This window comes from Ursus americanus, chromosome 1 (assembly GCF_024610735.1).
Source record: "Ursus americanus isolate L20-20 chromosome 1, mUrsAme1.1.p, whole genome shotgun sequence".
NCBI lineage: Eukaryota > Metazoa > Chordata > Mammalia > Carnivora > Ursidae > Ursus > Ursus americanus.
In genome coordinates, this window is record NC_142127.1 from 20,339,091 (window position 1) to 20,359,373 (window position 20,283).

A 20,283-nucleotide genomic window follows, 5' to 3' on the forward strand; every position below is an offset into this window, starting at 1 on the left:
GATTATAGTTTTGTGACTCTTGTTTGAAACTCTGCTGGTTCTCTAATGTTTGCTTTTCCAGATTAAGGAAACTTTCTCTTAAGATATCTATGACTTACAGAAATGTGGTAAAATATCCCTTAAATAAATTGAAGCATTTAATGTTTGTCTCTACCTGAACCCTCTGAAATTCAAAAAGTCTCAGTAAGTATTCTTTCTTTCATGGCAATCAGAGTTGTTTGCATAAGTTCAACAAGAATCTGTTCTCCTTATAACAGGACACCATTGGAAACATTGGTTATTTTACCAAGGCTTTGACTGGAATGTCATATTTGAGAGACATGCATAGACTCAGATATGACCAGACAGCTTTAAGGAATTGAGGTTGACTTTATGAAACATGGAGCCACAAAGCCCCTCAGAAATGTTGGCCTGATACTTTGCTTACAGAGTTCTCAGCAGCCTTACCATATAGTAAAGAATGTCACTTCCTGGCAGGTGCAGGAACCTCAGGATACTTTAGGGACTTTTAGAAGACGAATTCACCCAAATCTATAAGTATCACAGCCACGTCTCATGGCAAGTATTTAGCTTGGCTTCTGGCCTAAAGACACTACTAAAAGTTCAATCTAGATTCCTTATGAAGAGTTCCAGCAAAGCAAATTTTGAAAGCTCTATATGGCCAATTACTATACTTGCTAGGCTTATGTAACTACTTAGGCCAACTTTGTTAAAAATTGGACTTGTTTTACAAATCAAGTAGTCTTAATTTGGCTCTCTCTGGAAATAAGGGTGATTCTAGAGAGAATAACTGTGTTTCAGTAATGCATCTTTGAGGATGTTAAATTCTAATTCTGATTGGCTTTGAATATTTGTTGTTTGCCTAAGCTAGACAACTTGAGGTAAACTAAAGAGAAATTACCATAATAGCTCATGTGTAGGCAATTCTCATGCTTGTTATTCTGTGGGAATAACAACGGGATCCCATGGGAATATGACTATTTGAACAACTGGAAAAATTGGATGGATTCCCGAACAGTTGTATTCCTCTACTTTTTGTTTGTTCCAGAGTTCTCTAACATGAAAATAATCAAGTTGAAAAGGCACAGAGTGGTAAGAAGTAGTATGATATAATTTTTTAAAAAATGGTCCATGGAGTTAAACAACATGAACTTGAATCCAGATTCCTTTGCTTCATGAGTTATATGATTTTGTACAACTTATTTGTTCTGTGTCTTGCTTGATGATATCAATCATTCCATTCCCCGAGGATTAAGAGTATTATGAGATAATGTGTGAAAGGCACTTTGACACAGTAACGGCGTAATATATGGTAGGCAATAGAGGACGGAAGCCTCAAAGAGGTAAGAGAACATCTAAGAATTCTAATTAAGACAATCGTTCAAAGTCTAGAAGAATCACATCCTAAAGTACTGAAATAATTTATAAGAGCAATAATGATGTTATTGCCAGTAACCTTTGAGAAGTCACGGCAAGTGATAGATTGCTAGTCTGTTGCCCCAGTTTTCAAGAAAGAGGGGAAAATAGGATTCTTTAAATTTTATAATTCCAGCCAGCCCACTAGATGTTTTAATCTCCAGGGACATTCCAGATTCGTTATGGATTATGAAACAGATATTCTATTTGTAATTTTAAAAGGAAGTTGTGATTGCTGAAACCAGCATTTAGTCACGTGCAGGTCATGCTGAAAGCAACAAGATTTTCGGGTTTTTTTGGAGGGGCTTAAAGACTAATCAGAGAAATGCCCAAATGCCAGAGACAGGGTGTATCTGCATTTCAACAGGACATGTGACAAAGGTTTTATGAAGTTTTTATATGTTAAGGTGCATTATGACTATCAGAGAAATCTATTGAACACTTTTTTTTTTTTTTTTTTTTTTTGGTAAAGCAGCTAGTAACATCTGAAAGAACTCAGGTTGGGCAGAACATCATTGGGAAATATTAATCTAGTCTAACCTGGACAGTAATAATCTGTACTGGTTAGGTAACTTTTGGGATATTGTGTTTATTTCCAGTCACTGATTTAAAAAACAAAAACAAAAACAAAAACAAAAAAACACCCCTGACAAACTAGTTTGTCCAAAGGAGGAAACTAGCATAATGGATTATATAAAGCTATATTGGAAATGAAATAATTAGTAACTGTTATGGACCAAGTATTTGTATACTCACCAAATCATATGCTGAAATCTTAACCCCCAATGTTGTGGTACTAGGAGGTAGGGACTTTTGAAGAGTGATTAGGTCATGAGTACAGAGTTCTCATGAACAGGACCAGTGCTCTTATAAAAGAGATTCCAGAGAGCCTTCTTGTCCTTTCTGATATGAAGAGGCAGTGAGAAGATGACTGTTTTTAAGAACCAGAAAATGGGCCTTCATCAGACCCTCAATCTGCCAGCACCTTGACTTTGGACTTCCCAGCCTGCAGAATTCTGAGAAACAAATGCTTGCTTTTTAAGCTACACAGTGTATGGCATTTTTGTGATAGCAGTCCAAATAGACTAAGAATTATGGAATTATGAAAGAGATACTTTGAGAGTAGGGCTATCCTATTGACGTGGTTTTGGAATATAAGAGAAGCTGGGTGGAGTGAGATCCGGAGCCCACGACCAAGAAGAATTCTTTAGACATCTTTGGTTCAAATGGTGGTTTCATTAAAGCACGGAGACAGGACCCTTTGGCAGAAAGAGAGGCTGCACTGGGGCTGTGAGAACTTGGCTGGCTTTTACCCTTTCTCCTGCCTTTTCCCCTGAGCGTCTTCTCCAGTTCACCTCATTGCCCCCCAGCAGGCTTCTCAGACTTTCTAATTAATAGTTCCTCATGCAGAGTTTATGCTAAAGAGACTTCCTGAATCACAACAAACCAATCAGCAGTTGAAGAAATGCAGTGAATGAGTGTAATGTTCAAGTACTGAGAAGGGGGAAAGGCAAGAAATTCTCCTGCAGCAAGCATGGAGGCAGGCAGAGGGCAGTCTTCTGTCAGGGATTTCAGCAGGGGTAGCTTTCTGAAAGTGATCTGTAGCCTTTTATGTGGGTGTTTATCCCTGTGTTTGTGTCCTTTGGCCCTTAAAGCAGCCACTGTCCCACTTGGAATTTTCTTCTGGTTGCTGCGGACAAAACAGGAAGTGATGAGAATCCAGTCTGTTTTTTCAGCTTTCTGAACTTCAGACGTTAAAAAACAAAATTCAGCAGTGGATTTATTGCTTTGCTTTACCACCTCCCTTTCTTACAAAACAACAATGTAGGGGTTAAAGTAGCAGCGCGAAGTCCTGTACAAATGACTGACGTAATAATAATAAGATTTGCACACCAGCCTTCAGTGTCTGTTAAATTCAAAGCAGGTTTTTTTTTTTTTTTTTTTTTCTGGGGGAGGGAGGGTAGGAATCGGTGGCGGTGAGGAGAAAAAATAAGGAACCGGGAAGAAAAGGAGGAGGAAGTTAAAACTTCTTTCTCTGGCTTGCATCAGAAAACCAAACATGGCATCTTCCATGAGGAGCTTGTTTTCTGACCACAACAGATACGTTGAATCTTTCCGGAGGTTTCTCAACAGTTCCACGGAGCACCAGTGCATGCAGGAATTCATGGACAAGAAGCTGCCAGGCATAATAGCAAGGTAACAAAAAAAGGACGTTTTTGTCAAAGAGACAAGCCTCGGGCTCCTTGTGTGCATTGATAGATGGGTCGAGCCCAGCCCTGCAGGCTGGGCGCCGGGATAAGAAGGAGCTACTGATAGCAGCTTCCCCCCCAGCCTTCCTCGCCCCTGCGCCCCTTCGCCTGCCGCCTGCTTTAGTTAGGTGCTCGCTTTCCACGTTCAAAGTCTCCGATTTGTGCAGTATTTCCAGCTGCGTGGAGATAAGCGTTAACCATTTGAAGGCACACATCCATGTTCATTTGGGGAAAGATACAAATCTTTGAGCTCAGATTTTTCAGCCCTCCTCCAGATTTTGCGTTTCAAAAAAGTCCCAAATGCAGTCTAGTATTCTTTCCATTAGAATAAAATATAAATAATTACCAAATACTGTTTGCCCCTGTGGATTGAGGAGTGGGTGCTTCTCAGTTCTCCTAATATCCATTTAAATTCACTTCCTTATCCATTCTTATAGTTATCACTCTCAAAAAAAAATGCCTTTTCCTTTCAACTTAATATTAGCAATGTGGTTCTTTAAAAAAAGAAAAGCATTTTCCCATTATCAGTGAAACTCACTAGTTCCTATCCTTCTTGCAGACTTCTTTTTTTTTGGTGATTAATGTGTTCAATTTGTGCCAGAGCTGATAAGCATTATGAGAGTAAAAGATTCCACATGCTAAAGATAATCAAATCACCTATCTGGGGGTGGATTGCTGTAACTTACTTGGCTTCAGGAAATAATGATAGAAAACTGGGAAGAAATGACTGACTGTGGATCCAATTTGCAACAGCAAAGAAAACTGGTATTTTATCTTTTGCTGGATTTCTCTATTGTAGGCCTGAAATTCTTTCACCAGGACTGTACCTCTGCCTGATGAAAGCAGGCATTGTTGAATGTGTATGGAATTCCATTTCCCCTTATATTTTTCATGGTTCAGTTTTAAATTTTTTTAAAAAGAGTATTATATAATTTATTAATAATTAGTAAGTATTAGAACTAAGTGATGTCAAAATCAAAGCATACAGCAAATACAGGTAACCTCTTATCTAGGAACTAATAATCTTTTTGCTCATTTCTAATATTAAAGGTAATGAGTTAATTTCTGAATTCTTTTGCAGTACTAAAGGTGTATGTTCATGTCTGTAGCTTATCCAGACCCTTGGTTTTCTTCAGGCTTCAGTGGTTTGAAGAGACACCTTGGATGGATATAACATAATGAATGATGACCCCTATCTTCATGCTGTACACAACCTGGTTAGAAATATTGAATGTAGAATTTGTGAAAGACTGAATAACTTTCAAAGGCATAACTAAATTAGCATTGCAGTAGTAAAACAAACAAACAAACTGGTTCCTAGCCTTACTCACTCCCATCTCTGACTCCAACTCTCCAGAAGCAACCACTTTCAACATTCTGAAGTATTTTAGTTGTTTCTTATGAAATTTTCTTTCCTAATTCTAAATAACATGTTATTTTTCTCTTTCTTAATTTTACTGTATTAAAATAGCTAATAAACATATACATTTCCTCCCCTATCATGTCAGTATATTTATGTCAAAATTTTGGGTTCAATAATTTGAATGTTTATAGCATTTTGACTATGTACATATTATACATAATTGAACTATACATTATACTACAATCACATTTCCTTTCAGGTACTTTTTGTTTTTCCTAGAGTTAACTATTGTTTTGATTTTAGTTTCTTTTCTTAGTTTCCTATATACCTGTCACTACTTGTACCCCAAGCAGGGGTATTAATCTTCTCTCAATATAGTCCAACAAATCAAGTCATCTGTTAGTTTTTCCCCATGGGAACATCTTTTCTGGAGCTCTCTGTTCATCTTTCCCAGTCTGTGGTGATTTGCTGGTGATCTGCCATATAATTATTGATAAGAGAATTTATTTCACCTTCTAGAAATTTTCTTCCCTTCTCTGCAGTATTGAACTACCTGATTCTGGATCTCATGTCATTCTTTTCTTGGTTTCTTTAGACTTTCCCCTCCTCCTCCTCCTCCTCCTCCTCCTCCTCCTCCTCCTCCTCCTCCTCCTCCTCCTCCTCCTCCTTCTATTGGTCCTTTTAGAGCTTTCCAAGAAAGAGTGCATGAAAAGTAAACCTTTTTGAGATTTTGTATGTTTAAAAGTGTCTTCAATCTATGGTCATCTTTATTAGAGAGTAATTTCTATCCTGAAATGATATTACATCAGAAATTTAAAGCTATTTTTCCATTGTTTTTTAGCAGCTAGAGTTTCTATTGAGAAATCCAATGTCCTTCAAACTGCTCATGTTTGGCTTGTGACTTCTTTTTTGTTGTTGTTTTGTTTTGTTTTTGTTTTCCCTACTTAGAAGTTTTAAGGATCTTCTATCTAGTATTCTGAAAAAAAAATTTTTTTAAAGATTTTTTATTTATTTATTCAACAGAGATAGAGACAGCCAGCGAGAGAGGGAACACAAGCAGGGGGAGTGGGAGAGGAAGAAGCAGGCTCACAGCGGAGGAGCCTGATGTGGGGCTCAATCCCAGAAAGCTGGGATCACACCCTGAGCCGAAGGCAGACGCTTAACCGCTGTGCCACCCAGGCGCCCCTAGTATTCTGAAATTTTAAGATGAGTTGTGTTGTGGGACTTTTTCACACATTTTTTTCTTAAAGATTTTATTTATTTGTCAGAGAGAGAGAGAGCACAAGCAGGGGGAGTGGCAGGCAGAGGGAGAAGCAGGCTCCCCACTGAGCAAGGAGCCCAATGCAGGACTTGATCCCAGGACCCTGGGATCATGACCTGAGCCAAAGGCAGATGCTTAACTGACTGCGCCACGTAGGCATCCCTTTTTCACACATTTTTGTGGGTAGTCCTGGGCCATTTCAATCAAGATTCAGATCTTTCATTTCAGGGAAACTTTGGTATTATTTTATCATCCCTTCTCTCTGATTTTCTCTTTCTGGAAGTTCTATTCATCAAACACCAGGCCTCCTGAATTAATTCTCTAATTTTTACAATTTTATCTTATAGCCCTTCTATTAATTTTTCACTATTATATTTTTAATTTTCAAAAATGTTCTTTTTTATAGCATCCTGGTCATCTTTCACAGATGTAATACCTTTTTTATCTATTATAAAATTTTCCTCTGCTCTCTGCATGTTTCTTCTGAGTGTTCTTTTTCTGCTTCTTTTGGTCTCTCTCATGTTAGGAGAGCTCCCTAACTACCTGATGTGATATGATTGTCTATCCAATCAATAGTGAGACACTAAAAAAGTGTTCAGATCTTCTTTGTGTATGTAAGTGAAGTTTGTTGAGTGAGTGGCTCACTGTAGCAACTGAATGTGGATTCAGTTGTTTGTTGGGAGATTCTCAGATGTCAGTATCATACATTTATTCACCAAGGTGGTTTGTTTCCTTGGGGAAACAATTCCCATCTGGAGGTGAAGTGTGGGGTGGGGAGAGTTCCAGTATATAGCTGTAAATAATAAAGTTTGTTGTTGTTGTAATAAGTGATGCATTTAGATCCTTGACTATAAAATATAAGTTTTCAATAATTATTAATCATAATATATGAAATGGGTTCATAATAGTGTCTAATTCATAGAAAAATTGTGAAGATTCAAAGAGTGAAATCACTTAGCTGTGGCTGGAATAATAAAAATTGCTAATATATGTTGAGTGCTTGTCATGTGCAGACACATTTCAAAGAGATTTACATGAATTAAATCACTTAATCCCCACAACTGTTCCTTAAACTAGATACTTTTATTACAATTCTATACAGTAAGTGGTATTATTATCCTATTTCATAGGTAATAAAGATGCAGAGAAATTAAAAAACTTGCTTAAGGTAACATATCAGTAGGTTAGGACTTCAACCTTGGTGCTGTGCTCCATAGCTTCACTATGCTATCTACAGATATAGAGCAGTTTAAAGAATTAACCAAGAGCATATTTAGGGATGAGTGTATTAGGACTATGATTATGAGCAGGGAGATAATTAGAACTAAGGAAGGCAATTCATTCATGGGTGTCCTTGAATCTATCCTTTAAAGTTTCCTTAAAAACTGCTTCCATCTGTTTTTGTCCTATTACTCTGTCCATGCTCTCTCACATCAGAAAAGAAAAGAAAAGAAAAGAAAGGAAAAGAAAAGAAAAAAGCTACAGTCCAAATAAACAAACACCACTCTTACAGTTCCTGTTTCCCTTTTCCATTCTCACTCTTTCATCCTAATTTAACAATCTCTACATCTTCTTCCTCTTTATTCAGTTCACTTTTAATCTCACTGCCGTTTGACTCCTGCCCTCAACCTTCTTTTAAAACTATTATCAAAGATATTCATATTGCCAAATTCAATGGAGATGATTCCTCCTTTATTTTTTGGTAGTACACTCTGCTACTGTTAACACTACTAATGGCTTTCTCCTTCTCTAATTCTATTCTCTCTGAGCTTTACTGTTTCCTTCTTTGTCCCCTTTGTGCATTCCCCATAATCCAGTGACTTTTAAAAGTTGGCATTACATCACTATCCCAATGCTCATCTAATTCTTTGCAATATGTTTGGGTGATAGAATCTAGTCTTCTAGTTTTGAGCATAAATTTATGATGATAATTTTCCAGAATACATCATTAACCCTGATCTGTCCTCCACTCAACTTAAATCTTGCATATCCAAATGTCTGTAGAATTCAGATTTATTAAAAAAACAAAACCAAACGAAAACAAAACAAAAAAACCCTGACAAAACACAGACTTGCCATCAAACTACATTCCCCAGCTTCCTTTTTCTCACCATATGCAGTCAGCCAAGTTGGAAATTAGGCAGTCATAATACCCTTCCCCCTTTCATTAATATCGATCAAAAGCAAGTCCTACTCTTACTTCCCAGTCCATCAATCCCATTCCATTTCTAGTACTAGAACTGTAATACTGGGCTCTATTTTTTTCCCTTATTTTTAATTGAAGTATAGTTGATATACAATATTGTTTCAGGTGTACAACATAGTGATTCCACAATCATATACATTACAAAATGCTCACCACAAGAAGTGTAGTTACCGTTTGTCACCATACATTATTACACTATTATTGACTTTATTTCTTACCTTATACATGCATTCCCACAGCTTATTTATTTTATGACTGGACATTTATACCCTTTAAACCCCTATGCCTATTTCACCCATCACCTCACTCCTCTCCCTCTGGCAACCACGTTTGTTTTCTCTGTTTTTGAGTCTATTTCTGTTTTGTTGATGTTTGTTAGTTTTGTTTTTTAGATCTGACATATATGTGAAATCATATGGCATTTATCTTACTCTGTCTGACTTATTTCACTTAGAATACCCTCTAAGTCCATCCACGTTGGACTTTTGGCAGGATCTCATTTTTTTTTTTTTTAAAGATTTTATTTATTTATTCGACAGGATAGAGACAGCCAGCGAGAGAGGGAACACAGCAGGGGGAGTGGGAGAGGAAGAAGCAGGCTCATAGCGGAAGAGCCTGATGTGGGGCTTGATCCCAGGTCGCCAGGATCACGCCCTGAGCCGAAGGCAGATGCTTAACCGCTGTGCCACCCAGGTGCCCCAGGATCTCATTTTTTTTAATGGCTGAATAATATTCCATTGTGGATATATATCACATCTTTGTCCATTCACTCATTCACCCAATAGCCATATCTTGGCTATTGTAAATAATGGTTCAATAAACATAAGGGAGCATATATCTTTATTTAGTGTCTTTGTTCTCTTTGGGTAAATACCCAGAAGTGGAATTGCTGGATTGTGTGATATTTGTATTCTTAATTTTTTAGGAAGCTGTTTTCCATACTGTTTCCATACTGTTTTCCATAGTGGCTGCACCAATTTACATTCTCACCAACAGTGCACCAGGGTTTGCCTTTCTCCACATCCTCACCAACACTTGTTATTTTTTCTTTTTGATACTACCCATTCTGTGTGAAATAACATCTCATTGTGGTTTTCATTTACACTGCCCTGACATTTAGTGATTTAAGCATCTTTTCATGTATCTGTTGGGCATCTGTATGTCCTCTTGGGAAAAATGTCTATTCAGGTCCTCTACCCATTTTTAATTGGATTTTTTTTTTTTTTGGTGTTGAGTTGTAGGAGTTCTTTATATATTTAAATGTTAATCCTTTATAGGATATATCATTTGCAAATATCTACTCCCATTCACTAGGTTGCCTTTGTTTTGTTGATAGTTTCCCTTGCCATGCAAAAACCTTTTAGTTTGATGTAGTCCCAACTGTTTATTTTTGCTTTTGTTTCCCTTCCCTGAGGAGACAGATCCAAAAATATCTTGTGAAGGCTAATGTCCGAGATTACTGCCTATGTTTTCTTTTGGGGTTTTTATGGTTTCATGTCTCACATTCAGTTCTTTAATCCATATTGAGTTTATTTTTGTTTATGGTATGAGAATGTGGTCCAGTTTCATTCTTTTGCATGTAGCTATCCAGTTTTCCCAGCAACATTTATTGAAGAGACTGTCTTTCCCTTGTTGTGTGTGTGTGTGTGTGTGTGTGTGTGTGTGTGTGTATGTGTGTGTGTGTATATATATATATATATATATATGTATGTATATTTAAGATTTATTTATTTGTTTTAGAGAGAGAGAGAGCATGAGTGAATGGAGGAAGGGGCAGAGGGTGAGAATCTTTAAGCAGACTCTTTGCTGAGCATGGAGCCCAACGTGGAGCTCAATCTCATGACTCATGAGATTATGACCTGAGCTGAAACCAAGAGTCAGATCCTTAACCAACTAAGCCACACAAACACCCTCTCTTTGTATATTCTTGACTCCTTTGTCATAGATTAATTGACAATAGAAATGTGGGTTTATTTCTGGGCTTACTATTCTCTTCCATTGATCTATGTGTTTGTTTTTGTGCCAGTATCATGTACTTTTGATTATTATCACTTTGTAATATAGTTTGAAATCTGGGATTGTGTTACCTCTAGTTTTGTTCCTTTTTCTCAAGATTGCTTTGGCTGATTGAGGTCTTTTATGGTGCCCTACAAATTTTAGGATTATCTGTTCTGGTTCTGTGAAAACACTATTGGTATTTTGATAGGAATTGCATTAAATCTGTAGATTGCTTTAGGTTGTGTGGATATTTTAACAATATTTATGCTTCTAATCCATGAGCATGTTATATCTTTTTGTTTATTTCTGTTCCTTTAATTTCTTTCATCAATGTCTTATAGTTTTCAGAGGGTCTTTCACCTCCTTGTGTAAATTTATTCTGAGGTATTTTATTCTTTTTAATGTAGTTATAAATGAGATTGTTTTCTTGATTTCTCTTTCTGCAAGTTTGTTACTAATGTACAGAAATGGAACAGATTTTTGTATATTACTTTTGGATCTTACAACTTTACTGAATTGATTTTCTACTTCTAATAGTTTTTTAGTGAGTCTTTAGGGTTCTGTACATATAGTATCATATCTATAAATAGTGACAGTTTAACTTTTTCCTTACCAACTTGGATGTCTTTTATTTCTTCTTCTTGTCTGATTGCTGTGGCTAGGACGTCAGTACTACATTGAACAAAAGTGGTAAGAGTGGACATCCTTGTCTTGTTCCTGACCTTAGAGGAAAAGCTTTCAGCTTTTCACCAGAGTATGATGCTAGCTGTGGGATTTTCTTATATGGCCTTTGTTATGGCTCCCTTTAAGCCCACTCTGTTGAGAGTTTTCATCATGAAGAGATGTTCAGTTTTGTCAAATGCTTTTTTGCATCTAATGAGATGATTGTATCATTTTTTCCTTCATTTTGTTAATGTGGTATATCATATTGATGATTGATTAGCAGATTGAATCATCCTTGTATCCCAGTATAAATCCTTCTTGATTGTGGTGAATGATTCTTCTAATATGTTGTTGAATTTGGTTTGCTAATATTTTTTTTGAGAATTTATGCATCTGTGTTGGACATTGGTCTGTAGTTTCTAAAAAAATTTTTTTAGTATCTTTATCTCATTTTGGTATTAGGGTAATGCTGATCCCACAGAATGAATTTGGAAACATTACTTCCTCTTCCGTTTTTTGGAATAGTTTGGGAAGAATAGATATTAACTCTTTTTTAAATGTTTGGTAGAATTCTCCTGTGAATCCATCTGGTCCTGGACATTTGTTGGAAGTTTTTTGATTACTGATTCAATTTTGTCAATAGTAATATGCCTGTTTAGATTTTTCTATTTATTCCTGATTCAGTAAAGATTGTATTTTTCTAGGAATTTATACATTTCTTCTATTTCTCAGTGTATAATTTGTTGGCATATAATTTTTCATAGTAGTTTCTTATAATCCTTTGTATTTCTATGGTGTCATTTGTAAATTCTCTTTCATTTCTGATTTTATTTGAGTCCTCTCTCCACTTTTCTTAATGAATCTGTCTAAAGGTTTATGAATTGTTTAACTTTTCAAAGAACCAGCTCTTGGCTTCACTGATGTTTCCTATTGTTTTTTAAGTCATTATTTCACTTATTTATTTCCTCTCTGATCTTTATTATTTCCTTCCTTCTACTAACGTTGAGCTTCTTTTTCCAGTCTTTTAGGAGTATGATTAGATTGTTTATTTAAGATTTTTCTTGTTTCTTAGGTAGACCTGTATTGCTATAAACTTCCCTTTTAGAATTGCATTTGCTGCATCCCAAACATTTTGCACGGCTATGTTTCCATTTTTATTTGTCTCCAGGTATTTTTTTTTTAATTTCCTCTTTGATTTTTAGTTGACTCATTGGTTTTTTACTAGCATGCTATTTAGCCTCCATGTTTTTTTTTTCCTTGTAATCGATTTCTAGTTTCATATTATTGTGATCTTTTCTGATGTTTGATAACAATTTCAATTCTCTTAAGTTTATTGATACAAGTTTTGTGGCCTAACATGTGATCTGTTTTAGAGAATGTCCATGTGCACGTGAAAAAAAATGTGTATACTGCTGTTTTTGAATGGAATGTTCTGTATGTTTCTGTTAGGTCCATCTGTTCTAATGTATTGTTCAAAGGCACTGTTTGCTTATCAATTTTCTGCCAGGATGATCTATCCATTGATGTAAATGGGATGTAAAGTCCCCTACTATTATTGTATTACTGTTACTTCTTTATGTCTGATAATATTTGCTTTATATATGTAGGTGCCTCTATGTTGGGTGAATAAATGTTTACAATAGTTAATAATTGTTTTTGTAGTTCTTCTCTCTTTTCTTTTTCTCTTGCTCTATTGCCATGTGATTTGATGACTTTCTTTAGTGTAATACTTGGATCCCTTTCTCTATTTTTTGTGTATCTATTATAGGTTTTTGTTTTGTGATTACTATGAGGTTCACATATAATGTCCTATGTATATAACAATCTATATTAAGTTTATGGTTGCTTAAATTCAAACACATTCTAAAATAAAAACATCTTTACTCCCCCTCCATGTTTTATGTGTATAATGTCATATATTACATCTTTTTATTCTGTGTAATCCTTAACTAATTTTGTAGATAGAATTTATTTCACTACTTTTGTGTTTTACCTTTCATCCTAGCTTTATTTGATTTTATCAGTGCATTTTTTTCCCCTTTCATAATCTTCTTATTTCTAGTTATGGTTTTTTCTTTTCCACATAAAGAAGTCCCTTTAACATTTCTTGTAAGTCTGGTTTAGTGGTGATGAACTCCTTTAATTTCTATTTGTCTGGGAAACTATCTCTCCTTCAATTCTGAATGTTAATCTTGCAGGTAGAATACACTTGGCTGTAGGCTTTTCTTTCAGCACTTTGAATATATCATGCCACTATCTTCTAGCCTGGAAAATTTCTGGTGAAAAATCAGGTTATAGCCTTATGGGATTTCCCCTGTACATAACAGCTTTCTTTTCTCTTGCTGCTTTTAAGATTTTCAACTTATCTTTAATTTTTGGCATTTTAATTATTATGTATTTTGGTGTGGACTTCCTCTGGTTCATCTTGTTTGGGGATCTCTGTGACTCCTGGAACTGCTTCCTCCTACGGGTTGGTGAAGTTTTCAGCAATCATTTCTTTAAGTAAGTCTTTGGCCCCTTCTTTTCCTTCTGGCACCCCCATAATACAAATGTTAGTACACTTGATGTACAGAGGTCCCTTAACCTATCCTCATTTTTTGAAAATTCTTTTTTCTTTTTGCTGTTCAGCTTGGGTGCTTTCCACTATCCTGACTTCCAGATTGCTGATCTATTCTTCTGCATCCTCTACTGTGCTGTTGACTTCCTCTAGTGTATTTTTCATTATTATATTCTTTAGTTTTGATTGATTCTTTTTTACATTTTCCGTCTCTTCACTGAAGTTCTCATGGAGCTCATACTCTTCTTCCAAATCTGGTGAGCATCTTTATAAATATTACTCTCATTTCTTCATCAGGTACCTTGCTTATCTGTTTTGTTTAGTTCTTTTTCTGATGTTTTGTCTTGTTCTTTTGTTTGGAACACATTCCTGTGTCTTTAATTTTATATGACTCTCTGTATATTTCTATGCATTAGTTGCTCAGTTGTATCTCATGGTCTTGAAAGTAGTGGTCTTATGAGAAGGCATCCTGTGGGGCCCAGTAGTGCAATGTTCCCATTTGCCAGAACCAGGTGCTCCAGGAGTGTCCCTTGCATGGACTGTGTATGCCCTCCTGTTGTGACCAGGCTGCAACTACTGTGAGCACAGTGATGGCCGGAGATGGCCCATAGTCTGGCAGGCTGACAGACCAAGCTATAGCTTCTATGGGCTTGCTAGTCAGTGGTGTGAGCTCCCAACACAGCTGGCAGAGAGGCCCAGCCACAATTACTAAGTTTACTGGTGGGTGGGGCTGCCCTTCAGTATCCTCAGTGAAGAAATCACTCTGGAGGAGCACTGGTCTCAGCTGGAGTTGTCTTCTGGGTATGGTGGGGTAGGACCTGCTTTGGACGGCTGCCTGCTGGGGCAGGTCTGCAGGGGCATGCTGAGAAGAGCAAGCAGTAGAAGGAGAGTGTCAACATTGGCTCCTACCAGCATCCAGCTAGCTAGACTGAAAAAGGGTAAGAAAAATGATGCCTGCCAGCACTTGCATTCTTGGAGAAAGCTTCTGTAGACCCCTGTCCCTCCAGCACAAATCCCAAAATTAGTCAATAAATTTCCTCCCAACATGTTCAGGTACTTTTCAAACTTCTGTCTCTGTACTGTGTCTCTGATGAAGTGATATTGTGTGCTGGCCTTTTTAAGAGCAGAGTCTCAGTTTCCTATAGCCTGGCTCTCCTGGAGATAATTCCTGCTGATTTTCAAAGCCAGATGTTATGAGAGCTTGTCTTCCTGGTACAGGTTCCTATAACAGGGGATGCCTCAGGTGGGGCTTCACCCCCTCACTCCTTAGAAAGGATCTCCATGCCTTTGATATCCCTCCACCCTATACTTGCCATGCTTGGGGTTTGGTTCCTACTACATCTCTACGCCTCCTACCCTTCTCGATATGGCTCCTTTATGTCTTTTTTAAAAGTCTTTAGCTGTGGAAAATCTGTTCTTCTGTCTTCAAGTTGTTTTCAGGGTGAGTTGCATCATATGTCATTGTAGCGTCGGTGTGTCTGTGGGAGGAGATGAGTTCAGGGTTCTCCTACTCTGCCATCTTTCCCTTCTCTTAATACTGGGCTTTATTATCTCACATTTTAACTTGAGAACAAAGTAGTGTTTTTTTTCATTTTTATATCCCCAATGCTAAATATAAACACATAATAAATGTTTAATAAACATTCGCTCATTGAAAGGAAGTTAGCAAGAAAGAGGGAAAGCAGATATACAGCACGAATCATCTTAGCCTTCTTCCCATCTATAATGAATGGCTTATTAGATCACTAGACTCAAAGGCCCACTTTATCTGTTCTTATTCTCCAAACAATCTCTAAACAAATGGCATTTCCTATCTCAGAAATAAATGTTTATAGTGCTGTTTCTAAAAGTCTCCCAGTTCAAAATCATTAATGAGTAGAACCTATTTTCTAAAGATTTCTAAACACAGCAGTATAACCACTGACATGAGTGTGACCTTTCATGTTGGCCTAGTTTTTGTTCATTCTAATTCTAGTTTTTTCTCTTCAACTAGACTCAATAATCAGATTTTACAAAGCACATAGCACATTTTTCTTAAAATACATAATTTTTTTTTTCAGGATTGGTGATAGAAAATCAGAAATTAAGATTCTAAGCATTGGCGGAGGTGCAGGTATGAAGAACACATTTTTAAAATTTGTATTTCACTCCAAACATCATGCTGTTTGATGGCAATATTATTCATTCTTACAATAACTATTTTTCTTTGCTCTTAGAAGAAACTGTCTTATTAAAATTAGTAAGAGTAGTATCACTTCAACTGAGATTAAGGGCCCCCATAGTTTTATAACATTCAAGACTTAAGCCTTCATATCCCTGAAATAGGGATAAGATGTGGCTTTTTATTTTTATTTATTTATTTTTTAAGATTTTATTTATTTGACAGAGAGAGAGCAAGCACACAAGCATGAGCAGGTGGAGCTGGAGAGGGAGAAACAGGCTCCCCACTGAGCAGGGAGCCCAATGTGGGGCTCAATCCTAGGACCCTGGAATCATGACCTGAGCCAAAGGCAGACGCCTAACTGACGGAGCCACCCAGGTGCCCCAATGTGGCTTTTTAATACTTTTTATAAATGGAAAAATACATAGAGTAAATTTAAGGAGAACTTTTATCTAAAATTATTTAACTGTTCACAGTAAAGGAAAATTTCATAAGACATTCCTTAAGCTTATGCCACTTAAGTGTGGTCCATGGACTGCTTGCTGGTTTGCAAACTGTTATTGGTCCAGGAGGAGATTAGAAGCATGCACTGGAATATAAATCAGTGCACAGCTCCCTTCATTGAGAAACTATCAATATGGGGGGAAAATATGTTTAATGACATAGTTAATTTATACTCTTGTGGCCCCACTCTTTGAGTTGTACTGGCCAAAACCATTCCATCCCTCTGATTCAGTTCCCAAACTGCCCTCCAAACAGTCAACATACTTCCAAACCCACTTTCATGGTCTTACTACTCTTAGAGCTGTGCTTGTACCCTGGGAGAAAATGGGAAATCTGAAAAGGCCAATTGATGTGGGTGTAGTTTCTGACTTTGCCATTAAAGTGTGACAATGTGTGACATTGGCTGGAATATAAGCTTCTGTTTGTTCATCAGTAAAATGGAAACAATGAATTAGATCTCATAGGATTGTAGTGAGAACTATATAGATAACATTTATATCATGCTTAGCACATTGTTACCGCTCCTGTAAGGTACAGGCTGGTCCCTTCTTCAAAAGTAAAACAAAAAATTTCATCTGCAGACTTCACCTCAAATCAAACTCCTGAGTAGTATTTTTATTTTTAAGTTGCTAGTCATCTGGAGATTGGAGTTAATATAGTAATATGTAAAATATAGTCATATATATTATTTATATATTTCTATATTTCTTTCTTTCATTATATTATTTTGACTGAGTGACGGCTTAGTATTGGTTACCTCCTGGTAATAAGTAGACACTACACTACAGCTTGTTATATTGTGCCAAGTGGTAATCCTTTGGGTTTCTCAAGCATAAGTGCTCTAGTGACACATGAGCAAGTTAAGTAGTGATCCATATGAATACAAAGATAACTAAGAGCCCTCTAAAGGAATAGAATCACTTGTTTTTAATGTAATCATTTGTTCATTTTTCATACAATATACTGTGATATGATGTAATGAGGGCTAACTCTTTATTGTTTTTTTTAAAGATTTATTTATTTATTTGACAGAGAGAGAGAGACAGCCAGCGAGAGAGGGAACACAGCAGGGGAGTGGGAGAGGAAGAAGCAGGCTCCCAGCGGAGGAGCCTAATGCAGGGCTCGATCCCAGAATGCTGGGATCATGGAGGGCTAACTCTTTAAAATAATTTTTATTTATTATCATCTTCCACCAAGAAAATAGAAACGAGCAAGGACAAATAATGAAGGATATTGTCATGAACAATATTACAAAGACTGTTTAAGCAAAAATACCCTATCATTCCTTACTGATATTTTAAGTCCTAAGGATTATAAAGGTAAATTCATTTAACCAAGACAGTCCTTTCCAGTGAGTTTTGCATATGAGTTTCAGACACCCAACAGGCAATGAGACTATCATTTGATAGTGTCACTTGTGCTTGGACAAGAAGAGAAGCCCTACAAGGAAAAGTAATTAAAAACAATCTCTATCATGGCCAAGTTAATTGACCTTTTAATATAAAGTTAATTGAATTTCTAATGTAAATTTATCCAGATGCTTATAAGATATCTAGAGAAAAGAACATTTGGCCTGCACAGTGATTCCTTACATAAAAGTGCACATAGGAGCTAATATAGAGAACTTATCAAAACAGAGGAAGCAACACTTGGAATTTTTCTGACTGAGCCCTAAAATTGTATTAATAACAGGCTCTGCTTGGGGAGAATATGGGTACCCTTTAAGGTTACTTTTCCTAAGAAATTGATCAGAAATATAAGAAGAACTCCGAGGGAAATTCAAGCTATAGATACTTAGCATTCTCTGCTCAAGTAAGTAAGCTATATGAAATAAAATTGATTTATTTAAAATTCCTAGGTCTACATGTTTCTGGGATGAAAAAGCAGTGCTTTATAGTGGGAGGACCCCATTTAGTTAGTTTGAGTGCTCACATACCAACTGGGACATGTTCATCTGATAACCTCAATGATAACATCATTGCCTAACTGCAAGCACTGGGCAGAAGAACCATATATTACTATACAATGAGGAAATTCCTATCTTTTAGAGACATGGTCTCCCCACATGTTCTACAATCTATAGCGTACCTGAGAGTTTTGCATTCTCCTGTGACCTCAGTGTCCTTTCAAGTAGTTACTGAACTCCAATCCATGGCAAACAAGACCATTGGCCCTGTCTAGTACTTGTGCTCAGCTCCCATAATGTATCTTACAAGGTTCTACTTCCTTCTTAGCTTACAGACCTCTCTGGTTTCCCTGTGTAATGTTCTGCTCCTGATTGCCCAGATACCTGCAGATAATTTTCTGGATATCTTTGGTGCAAATATTCTCTCTGCATTCCTATTGGTGGTACCACTTCTCCCCACTACAATGAAAAAACAAATAAAAGCAAAGAAACTAAAAACCTTTCTAAATGAAATTGCTGCTTTTATCACTTAATGCTCATGTTCTTTGTCAGCCTATTTGATTTTCCTTCCACAAACATGAGCCCAGGGATACCTACGCACCCTTTCTGTCTTCTGCTTCTCTTCTGTACAGGTTGGTGATTGTGTGGAGAGATTCCACCATTTAAGAGAGAATGTAAGGTTTTTGAAAAAGATGTTTGGCAATTCAGTTCAGAAGCTGAGCAATTATTAGGGCTCTGAACAGTTCAAAAGAGAGGAAACTCATGGCAAACTTTTTAATGTTATCTTTAATCTACCACATCAATAAAATACAATTGATAGACAGCACTGCTCTCCATAGATTGTATGCCTAATGTTAGGAAAATGTATGAAATAAATACATGAACCCAAAAATGAAGAAGGAGAGGAAATCAAGAGAAAAACATTATGTAGCTTTTATGGAGCCCAAGCCGGGAAGTGTAAAGTTGTATTGTGTACGTTGCATGTGTTTGTGCTTTAATGAAACACAAAGCAACTGGAATTGCTTTTATTCAAGGTCTTGAAGTACTCAGACCATGTTCATTTCAGCAGTTGTTTTTAGACATTGAGAACAATTGCATTGTATTCTAAGTCTCATAGAATATGTTTTGGGTTCATCCTCAGTACTGATGCTTGAACCACCCAATGGGGTTTCATTATTATTTGATTTTTAATGAATATTGTCTTTATGCTAGATAGTACATAAAGAAAAAAACATATTATTTTTGATAGAAGAGAATGCTAGTAATTTACACTGCATGCATTTATGCCTGGAAAAATGTTCCAGAAAGCAGTAATGGGCAATGTGTTCTTCTTGCTCTGGGCTCTGCTTAAAGGAGAACCTGCTGTGCTGTTCAGTTCTTATGTCCAAATGCCAGAAAGTTTTATAAGGATTAGACAAGATCTAATAATAATCTCGTTTTATCCAGCTTTCTACTTCTATTTTTATTAACCTTTTGTGTACTGACTCAGTTGCTCTAACATATATAATGGTATATGTGTTTACAGATAATTTTTAAAGATTTATTTATTTTAGAGAGAGAGAGAGAGCAGGGGGAAGGGTAGAGGGAGAGGGAGAGAGAGAATCCTCAAGCAGACTCCTGGCTAAGCACAGAGCCCCACACGAAGTTCAAACTCAGGACTCTGAGATCATGAACTGAGCCGAAATCAAGAGTTGGGCACTTAACTAACTGAGCTACCCAGGTGCCCCTATAGATAATCTTTAATCAACTGAAACATCTCACATATGAAATACAGGTAGTCTTAACCCTCTCATGCCATCTTTTTGTAATAATTTAACTGACATATGTTGAGAGAAATTAGATGATTTTTTTTGTTCTGCAACACATAGACATCGGCATTCTTACTGAGGTTAAAAAATAGAAAAGAGTTTAGAAACCATCAACATCTCTTTTTACGGATAAGAAACCTGAAAACCACCAAAGCAGAACAAAAACCAGGTCTCTTGACTTTAGTTCAGTT

The 20,283-nt window shown here is 36.6% G+C and overlaps 2 protein-coding genes across 21 annotated transcripts in view; one reads left to right on the top strand and one right to left on the bottom strand.

Annotated features, from left to right (window-relative positions):
- Nucleotides 1-20,283, bottom strand: part of LOC123782474 (uncharacterized) — a 604,024-nt gene that overhangs the window by 371,112 nt on the left and 212,629 nt on the right. The gene's annotated exons all lie outside the window — the stretch shown is intronic.
- The window catches only part of HNMT (histamine N-methyltransferase), a 56,378-nt gene continuing 39,183 nt past the window's right edge, over nucleotides 3,089-20,283 (top strand). Inside the window, exons 1-2 of one of the 2 annotated variants that reach the window (XM_045782690.2) lie at nucleotides 3,089-3,612; nucleotides 15,774-15,826. In XM_045782690.2, the coding sequence (XP_045638646.2) occupies nucleotides 3,476-3,612; nucleotides 15,774-15,826 (190 nt within the window). In that variant the 5' untranslated portion in view covers nucleotides 3,089-3,475. The remainder of the gene's footprint in view (nucleotides 3,613-15,773; nucleotides 15,827-20,283) is intronic. The other variant, XM_045782683.2, reaches the window with a different exon arrangement.